The 10564-nt window shown below is 43.8% G+C and overlaps 1 protein-coding gene across 1 annotated transcript; it reads left to right on the plus strand.

Annotated features, from left to right (window-relative positions):
* Positions 1-9519: 9519 nt before the first annotated feature.
* LOC123184922 (dirigent protein 5-like) lies at positions 9520-10119 on the plus strand. The gene is made up of 2 exons (XM_044596959.1): positions 9520-9879; positions 9979-10119. The coding sequence occupies exons 1-2, from the start codon at positions 9520-9522 to the stop codon at positions 10117-10119; spliced, it is 501 nt and encodes a 166-aa protein (XP_044452894.1).
* The last annotated feature ends 445 nt before the right edge of the window (positions 10120-10564 follow it).

A 10564-nucleotide genomic window follows, 5' to 3' on the forward strand; every position in this document is an offset into this window, starting at 1 on the left:
ATACTTGGTTGTGCATCATGCCATGTTTATGTGATGGTTGTTTACCATGTTGTTTGCTTCTTTCCGGTGTGCTTCTTCGGGTTAGTTCCGATAACGTCGCGTTTGTGACGATTCGTTCGACTACTTGTCTTCTTCATGGACTCGTTCTTCTTCCTTGCGGGATCTCAGGCAAGATGACCATACCCTCGAAATTACTTCTATCTTTGCTTGCTAGTTGCTCGCTCTATTGCTATGTCGTGATACCTACCACTTGCTATATCATGCCTCCCATATTGCCATGTCAAGCCTCTAACCCACCTTGTCCTAGCAAACCGTTGTTTGGCTATGTTACCGCTTTGCTCAGCCCCTCTTATAGCGTTGTTAGTTGCAGGTGAAGATGGAGTATGTTCCATGTTGAAACATGGTTATATGTTGGGATATCACAATATCTCTTATTTAATTAATGCATCTATATACTTGGTAAAGGGTGGAAGGCTCGGCCTTATGCCTGGTGTTTTGTTCCACTCTTGCCGCCCTAGTTTCCATCATACCAGTATTATGTTCCTTGATTTTGCGTTCCTTACGCGGTTGGGTTATAATGGGAACCCCTTGATAGTTCGCCTTGAATAAAACTCCTCCAGCAAGTTACATTTGCACTAACAACCTATCGCTTTCCCTTGGGTTCTGCAGACTCGAGGGTCATCTTTATTTTAACCCCCCCGGGCCAGTGCTTCTCTAAGTGTTGGTCCGAAACAGAGCCACTTGCAGCGCCACCTTGGGGAAACTTGAGGGTTGGTTTTAGTTGTACGTAGTGTTCATCCGGTGTTGCCCTGAGAACAAGATATGTGCAGCTCCTATCAGGATGTCGGCACATCGGGCGGTCTTGCTGGTCTTGTTTTACCATTGTTGAAATGTCTTGTAACCGGGATTCCGAGTCTGATCGGGTCTTCCTGGGAGAAGGAATATCCTTCGTTGACCGTGAGAGCTTGTGATGGGCTAAGTTGGGACACCCCTGCAGGGTTTTGAACTTTTGAAAGCCGTGCCGCGGTTATGGGCAGATGGGAATTTGTTAATGTCCGGTTGTAGAGAACTTGAAATTAACTTAATTAAAATGCATCAACCGCGTGCGTAGCCGTGATGGTCTATTTCCGGCGGAGTCCGGGAAGTGAACACAGTTTTGGAGTTATGTTTGAACGTAAGTAGTTTCAGGATCACTTCTTGATCACTTCTAGTTCACGACCGTGCTTTGCTTCTCTTCTCGCTCATATTTGTGTAAGTTAGCCACCATATATGCTAGTGCTTGCTGCAGCTCCACCTCACTACCTTTTCCTACCCATAAGCTTAAATAGTCCTGATCGCGAGGGTGTGAGATTGCTGAGTCCCCTCGACTCACAGATTACTTCCAAAACCAGTTGCAGGTGCCGATGATACCGTGCAGGTGACGCAACCGAGCTCAATGAGGAGCTCGAAGAAGATCGTGTTCGTTGTGTTGATTCGTTTTCCAGTTGATCAGTAGTGGGGCCTAGTCGGGGTGATCGGGGATCTTTTGCATTAGGGGTAGTCTTCTTTTATTTTGGTTCCGTAGTCGGACCTTGATTGTATTCTAGATGATGTAATGCTATATTTATTTATTGTGTGAAGTGGCGATTGTAAGCCAACTTTTTATCCCTCTCTTATTCAGTACATGGGATGTCTAAAGATTACCCCTCTTGCGACATGCCTACTATGCGGTTATGCCTCTAAGTCGTGCTCCGACACGTGGGAGATATAGCCGCATCGTGGTAGTTACAATAGGTGTCTCTGATGGTGTTTGTTGAGTTGGCATAGATCGCGATTAGGATTTGTCACTCTGATTGTCACAGAGGTATCTCTCGGCCCTCTCGGTAATGCACATCACTATAAGCCTTGCAAGCAATGTGACTAGTGAGTTTGTTGCGGGATGTTGCATTACGAAACGAGTAAAGAGACTTGCTGGTACCGGGATTGAACGAGGTATGATGATACCGACGATCAAATCTCAGGCAAGTAACATACCGATGACAAAGGGAACAAACATATGTTGTTATGCGGATTGACCGATAACGATCTTCATAGAATATGTAGGAACCAATATGAGCATCCTGGTTGTGCTATTGGTTATTGACCAGAGATGAGTCTCAGTCATGTCTACATAGTTGTCGAACCCGTAGGCTCTGCACGCTTAACATTCGATGATGATATGTATTATGAGTTATGTGATTTGATGTACCGAAGATAGTTAGGAGTCCCGGATGTGATCATGGACATGATGAGGAGTCTCGAAATGGTCGAGACATAAATATTGATATATTGGAAGGCAATGTTTGGACATAGGAAAGGTTTCGGATAGATTCGGGCATTTTCCGGAGTACCGGGGGGTTACCGGAATCCCCCCGGGGGTTACCGGAATCCGGGACTCCGAACAAACTCATAATATAGTGCGGACCCTTCGGTACATCAAATCACATAAAATCATAATACCAATCGTCATCGAACGTTAAGCGTGCGGACCCTACGGGTTCGAGAATTATGTAGACATGACCGAGACTCATCTCCGGTCAATAACCAATAGCGGAACTTGCATGCTCATATTGCTTTCTACATATTCTACGAAGATCTTTATCGGCCAAACCGCACAACAACATACGTTGTTCCCTTTGTCATCGGTATGTTACTTGCCTGAGATTCGATCATCGATATCATCATACCTAGTTCAATCTTGTTACCGGCAAGTCTCTTGACTCGTTCCGTAATGCAACATTTCGTAACTAATTCATTAGTCACATTGCTTGCAAGGCTTATAGTGATGTGCATTACCGAGAGGGCCCAGAGATACCTCTCCGATAATCAGAGTGAGAAATCCTAATCTCAATCTATGCTAACTCAACAAACACCATCGGATACACCTGTAGAGCATCTTTATAATCACTCAGTTATGTTGTGATGTTTGATAGCACATAAAGTGTTCCTCCGGTATTCGGGAGTTACATAATCTCATAGTCATAGGAACATGTATAAGTTATGAAGAAAGCAATAGCAATAAACTAAATGATTATAGTGCTAAGCTAACAGATGGGTCATGTCAATCACATCATTCTCTAATGATGTGATTCCGTTAATCAAATGACAACTCATGTCTATGGTTAGGAAACATAACCATGATTGATTCAACGAGCTAGTCAAGTAGAGGCATACTAGTGACACTCTGTTTGTCTATGTATTCACACATGTACTAAGTTTCCGGTTAATACAATTCTAGCAGGAATAATAAACATTTATCATGATATAAGGAAATATAAATAACAACTTTATTATTGCCACTAGGGCATATTTCCTTCAGTATTATGTAGTCAAAATCATTCATAAGAACAAGAGTGGCCAACTTTTTAGCCTTGGGATTCTTTATAACGGGAAGCTCAAAAAAAATAATCTTTGCAAGGTAGGATGAGTACGGATAAATTTATTTTCAATATTTAGAACTAGTGCTAAAATAGCTTCTGCATAAGATTTAGTCCTGTTAAGTATAGGAACATCATCAAGACTTAAATTTCCAAGGCAATTGAAAAATTCTTGGATACGTTCTTTTCCTATAACATTCCCTTGCCCTAAAACAAAATTTTTAGCATCCAGATTGCCAGATCATCCAATTTTAGGAGTTAGGCCATCATCTGTTTCTGCCATACTGGAATCACTCATGATAGCAAGCAAGAAGATAGATCCGACGAGAAACGGTGAACGAAAAAGAGGGCGAATAAAACGACAATTTTTTGTAAAGTGGGGGAGAGGAAAACGAGAGGCAAATGGAAAATAATGTAAATTGCGAGGAGATGAAATTTGTGATTAGGAACCTGGTAGATGTTGATGATGTCTCGCGGGCAACGACGCCAGAAATTCCTTTTGATGTCTGCTAGAACTACGTCGGTATTTCCCCAAAGAGGAAGCGATGATGCAGCACATCAATGGTAAGTATTTATCTCAGTGATGAGAACAAGGTTATCGAACCAGTAGGAGAACCACGCAACACTACGTGAACGGCACCTAAACACAAATAACAAATACTCGCAACCCGATGTATTAAAGGGGTTGTCAATCCCTTTCGGGCAACAATGCCATAAATTGGCAAAAGGACGTGAGAAAGTTGTAAAAAATTGATAGATAGATCACGCGAGAACGCGAGATAAAATAAATAAGAATAAATTTCAGCATGGTATTTTTGTATTTTTGGTTTAATAGATCTGAAAATAAAAGGCAAATAAAATAGATTCCAAAGGCAAATATAATAAAGAAGAGACCAGAGGGCCGTAAGTTTCACTAGTGGCTTCTCTCGAGAAAAATAGCAAACGGTGGGTAAACAAATTACTGTTGGGCAATTGATAGAACTTCAAATAATCATGACGATATAAAGGGAACGATCATTATATATGCATCATGTCCAAGATTAGTAGACCGACTCCTGTGTGCATCTACTACTATTACTCCACACATCGTCAACTATCCAACATGCATCTAGTGTATTAAGTTCATGGAGAAACGGAGTAATGCAATAAGAACGATGACATGATGTAGACAAGATCTATTTATGTAGAAATATACCCCATCTTGTTATCCTTAATGGCAACGATACATACGTGTCGGGTCCCCTCCTATCACTGGGATCAAGCACCGTAAGATCGAATCCATCACAAAGCACGTCTTCCCATTGCAAGATGAATAGATCAAGTTGGCCAAAAACCCAAATATCGGAGAAGAAATACGAGGCTATAAGCAATCATGCATAGAAGAGATCAAAGAAGACTCATATAACTTTCATGGATAAAAAGAGATAGATCTGATCATAAACTCAATGTTCATCGAATCCTAACAAACACATGCAGAAAGAGTTACATCATATGGATGTCCAAGAGACCATTGTATTGAGAATCAAGCGAGAGAGAGGAAGCCATCTAGCTACTAACTACGAACCCGAAGGTCTACAAAGAACTACTCACGCATCATCAGAGAGGCACCAATGGACATGATGAACCCCTCCGAGATGGTGTCTAGATTAGATCTGGTGTTTCTGGAACTTGCGGCAGCTGGAATTGATTTTCGTCGACTCCCCCTAGGGTTTCTGGAATATTGGTGTATTTATAGAGCAAAGAGGCGGTTCAGGAGGCCACCGAGGTGGGCATAACCCACCTGGGCGTGCCCTGGTGGGTTGTGCCCCCCTTGGGGCACCCCCCAGGTGCTTCTCTGGCCAATTGGGTGTCTTTTGGTCCATAAAAATCCACAAAAAGTTTCGCTGCGTTTGGACTCTGTTTGGTATTGATTTCCTGCGATGTAAAAAACATGCAAAAACAGCAACTGGCACTTGACACTATGTCAATAGGTTAGTACCGAAAAATAATATAAAATGACTATAAAATGATTATAAAACATCCAAGAATGACAATATAACAGCATGTAACAATCAAAAATTATAGATACATTGGAGCGTATCAGCACCGCATCGATCACGTTTGATCCAAAATCACCACAACATAGCATGTCTTATGTCATGGATCAAACCCGGCCAAAGGCATGCAACACAAACTCAAACACAATCATCATCAAAGAATTCATGACCACCTCAAAGGCCTCCATCATCACCATCTCCCCGATCACCTGCTTGTCCACCACCACCACCACCACCAACACGACCACCAACCCCATCACCTCCTTGTCCACCACTATCATCAACATGGCCACTACCACCATTTCAAAGAGAGATCTCCATTTGGTTCAAGATCTCCACACGAGTGAGCTCCCCAAAAAAATCTGCCATTGCATCCATCGTGGTTGGGTTCATGAACATGACAACACATTCCTTGGCCTTCTTATCTTTCACAAGCCTCTCCTCCTTAAGTGCAAGCCTACACTCCTTGCCTTCAACTTCCTCTCTTCGGTGGCCAAATTCCACCTCCACTTCTCGTCCTCCAACAACATGAGATCATTGCAAGGCTTTCTTGGTCTCAATCATGGCCACAAGCTCTTCCTTGTAGGTGCTGCCGAAGGCTCCTATCTTTTTCCTCTCTTTACAATCTTATTACCATCCGACCTCTTGTTAGAATTTTCATCCTCCTCGTCATTAGGTTCAATGGAAATGCTAATCCTTGACCTCGTCGGTGTGGTCTCGCAATTCCTCCTAATCCACTTATCACTGTGCAAAGTTCTTTGCACCATTGGTGAAATTTGAAGGGCTTGCTACCGTTCTTCTTGTTGTGTTGCTTGAGTAGCTCTTGGATGATAGGCCCATATGCCGAGATTTGCACCCCACTTAATGATGCATGGTTAACTTGATCAATACAAATGGACCATCGGTTGCAATGCTCTTGGATGGTAACCCAATGGTGCCCAAGAGAGCCATGGGTGCGGTTTGTGGGACTTCCATGATGGTGCTATAGTACTCTTCAATCCTACCCCAAAACTTGTCTTTTGGTTGATCTGTGCCAACCAATGCATCAAGTGGCACGTTCATCGAAGCATGGCACAAAGCAATATATTCATCTTGGCAATTTTTTGTGCCCTTGACATTGATGGTGCCTTCCCGCTTGATTGTGTCTCTATGGGATCATCAACCTCTTCAGCCTCCTCCTCCTCCTCCACTTCAGGATCATAGTCCTTCCGATGCTCTTCTTGTTGATCAAACACCGAATCATAGTTTAGATCATGAAGCCAAGTATGTGTTACTCCTCCAAAGAAGAAAATAACCCGTCCGTGTTCATCTTCACATTACAAAAACAACAACAACAAGAAGCTCATCACCCTACAACTGCAAACAATCACCAAACAATGCACTGGCCGAAATGAAGAGAATTTTTTGACATTGATGGCATTTCATAGACAACTTGGTGGTCACAAACCTTGGTGGCGGCGGTGGAGGTCGGGCATGCTGGATGGGCGGGCGGAGCGGTGGCCAGAGATGGGGTACAAGCCGCCGAGCGGGAATAAGGCACTTCTTCTTCCTCCTCTTCTCGGTGCGCGCTGTCGCGGTCACTCTCGACTTCCTCCCAGCTTGTCGATGGGTGGAGTACCGGGAGGGTGAACTTTTGTCGCTGGAGCCGCTGCAGCCTTGCCACCGACCTTACTGCCAGTCTTGGTAGCTGGTGTGGTGGCCCGAAGGAAGTTTTTTGGTGCCCAACCTCTTCCTTGGTGCGGGTGGTGTCGCATCGGCGGCGGTGGCCAGCTGTGTGGCGGAAGGATGTTGAGTGTGCATTGAGGCCGGAATCGGCAACATCGGTGGTGGCAGTGGCGAGAATGGTTGGTTGTGTGGTGGAAGGATCTTGATTCTCAGACGTATATACAATTTTTTTATTGTTTTGCGCTATTATATTATCACTTTTATATAATTTTTATAACAATTTTTATTATTTTTTAGACTAACCTATTAATTTAATGTCCAGTGTCAATTCCTATTTTCTGCATATTTTCGGTTTCGCAGGAAATCAATAACTATAGGAAGTTCCAAATACGATACCAAATTTTGATGATTTTTTCTCGACTACAAAGGACCTTAGAAGCTTCGGGGAAGGAGCCCAGACGACCACTAGGGGGACCATACGGCCAGGTGGCGCACCCTGGTCCTAGGGCGCGTGGGGCCCACAACAACCGCCTTAGCTCCGTTGCACCACCATAAATCCCTATAAATACAGAAACCATCAGTTATATTTTTACAAGAATTTTAACGCCTCCACTAACTCCTGATTCACACAAATCCAATTCGGAGGCCTGTTCCATAGCTCTGCCGGAAGGGGAGTCCATTGTCGAAGAAGAAGAAGAAGAAGAAGAAGAAGAAGAAGAAGAAGAAGAAGAAGAATTTTCAATCTAGAACAAATAAAAAAAATCAAAAATTAAATTCCAACCTATGGAAGATAGAAGCATGGGGGTGGTGTTACCCTAAAGAAACGATGCAAAAAATACAAATAAAATAAAAAATCTTCTATATCTAAATAGCTAGCCCCAACCAACCTATTTATCTGAACATGTCAGCATGACACCTCATCACACAACCTGCATGAGAAAAGGCCCACCCCTACTAACCTATTTCTTTCAACATGCATGCATGCATGCCACATCATCATGCAACATGTATGGGAAAAGACTCACCTCAACATGAGAATTTTTATTTGATTATGTGTATATTTAATAAATATTTTACAACTATACAATAATCAAACACAATAACTAATATGCAGTTTTAGTTTTAGCTCTTATATTATTACTTCAAATACTCATGTTTCATGCAATGAATCTCATTGAAATATGTTGCAAAATATTTCCGCAATAACGCGTGGGGTATCATCTAGTTTAATAAAAGGAGGAAGACTTCTAGAAGTGGTGTTACCTAAAAAATAATAAAAAGAGAATAAGTAGTTTATTTCTAAGGAAGAGAGAATTCTATAAGAAATTTTACCTGGCAGAAGAATGAAAAGACACAAAATAAAGACTAGCACATTTCTTTCTACGAAAGAATGCATTGTGGGAGTGGTTTAACCCTACAGAAACAACATAATTTTTAAAAACAAATTGATATATTATACAACTATGCCTAAGATGAACAATCATGAATACATTTTATTTGTGAAAAATATCATATTTTTTGTAAAGTTTCACCGGAAGTATCTCAAATATAATAAAAATTACATCAAAATTCCGAGACCATCAAGTGACCAGTACTGCCTTCAGAACGAGCCGCCGGCGCGCCGTAACCAGGTTGAAGGACTTGGTGGATGATGTAGGTGCCGCCGCCAACCCCCCTTTAGTAGTAGAGATAATAGTAAAGATTTTACACAGGAGAAGAATGAACAGAGACAAAAAAAATTAAGGACTAACAAATTTCTTTCTGATGGACATCAATAGTCCTACACCTACGTAACCATCCTGCGTTAACTTACTTAAACTACCCAATACCCCCCCCCCCCCCCCCCCCCCCCCCCCCCCCCTTGATTTTCGTAGGGTGGGGGCCTGGGCAATTCTTCTTGCATTACTCTAACGTACAGCCTAAGCCTTTCTGAGCGTTGCGTCACTTCCAGTGAACCAACTAATTTATTCCATGAATATTCTCTGCTCCAAATTATGAAACCGCAGTTCATGTGTGGACCTTTTGGAAGCCCGCCTAACATGGGTCATCGTGAGGCTGGCGTCTGACGGCAACCAAGGGAAAGGAGTCGAGTGCCCAATAGCAAAATTGCTTAATCGTTTTTAGGGTTTGTTGTACTTTGTTATATCAGAGCTACCCACCGCGCAGCCGAATCTAGTAACCAAGAATTGTCACTTGGCGTACAAGAGAGGTTAGAATCTAAGCTAATTAAAGTTAACTAAACTGAGTACTTTCAGCATGCATGCCCCCACAGTGCCATGCATCATGCACGCATGTACCTCTATAAATAGCATGCACGAGTCGAGCTCTCAACACCACCACAACACGACCTGCCCACTTACTCACTTAGTCACTTAGCAGTGCTCTACTACAGCTTACACTCGGTAACAGTTGCTCTGTCAACCATGCAAGGCCTCGCGCCATCTTCCAAGCTGTCTCTGACCGTCGTGGTCGTGGTGTTTCTTCTGGGCATGGCGGGCGCCGCCCACGGCCTGACGAGGGTCGTCGCCAACAGCCCCGACGAGCCGTGCATGAACATGACGCTCTACTACCACGACATCCTCTACAACGGCAACAACACGGCGAACGCGACGACGGCGGCGGCCACCAAGCCGACGGCGCTGGCCACGACTTACTGGAAGAACAGCACCTACTTCGGCGCGCTGATGGTGTTCAACGACCCCATGACGGTGGGGAGGGCGCTGCCCCTGGCCGGGGAGGAGCCGGCGGCGCGCGCTCAGGGGTTCTACTTCTACGATAAGCAGGAGTCGCTGACCTCCTGGTTCGGCTTCTCCATCGTCTTCAACTCGACCGCAAACAAGGGCACGCTCAACCTCGTCGGCGCCGACCTCATGGGCGACGCCACGCGGGATTTCTCCGTCGTCAGCGGCACCGGCGACTTCTTCATGGCGCGCGGCGTCGCAACCATCCGCACCGATGCCATCGAGGGCCTCTACTACTTCCGCCTGCAGATGGACATCAAGCTCTACGAGTGCTACGTCTGACTCTGACGATACAGCATGCATGCCCTGTGTGTGTGAACGAAAGCTCGTGTGTGAACGAGGGGTTGATGTTGTCTATGCTTTTCCATATTTTTTCTGGTGTGTGTGTGTGTGTGTGTGTGTGTGTGTGTGTGTGTGTGTGTGTGTGTGTGTGTGTGATGGGTTTTATGGTTGTGTATCATTGTCGCATACGCCCATAAGTATGCGAAATGCTCCGCACTCTTATTCATATCTTTACTGTTTAGCAAGACTGATTGGTTTGTAAGTGTTAGTTTAGGAGAGGTATCTCTTCTAGAGAATTTTTTACAGATTAAGTTTGTCCGTGTCACATATAGTCTCACCAAAAATCATCTCTCCACCATAACATATTAGTCAGGAAACATTTCAGATGACCCATTTGAAACGAGACACAATATTCACACGGTTGCAGTTACGCGACGGTGTGCAA

The sequence above is a fragment of the Triticum aestivum genome, chromosome 2A, assembly GCF_018294505.1.
Source record: "Triticum aestivum cultivar Chinese Spring chromosome 2A, IWGSC CS RefSeq v2.1, whole genome shotgun sequence".
Lineage (NCBI taxonomy): Eukaryota > Viridiplantae > Streptophyta > Magnoliopsida > Poales > Poaceae > Triticum > Triticum aestivum.

Excerpts from the sequence above, each read along its gene's own strand:
- LOC123184922 (XM_044596959.1), top strand. The coding sequence starts at position 9,520 with ATGCAAGGCCTCGCGCCATCTTCCAAGCTGTCTCTGACCGTCGTGGTC. Across the intron at positions 9,880-9,978 it reads TCTACTTCTACGATAAGCAG|ACGCGGGATTTCTCCGTCGT; the intron begins GAGTCGCTGACC and ends ATGGGCGACGCC.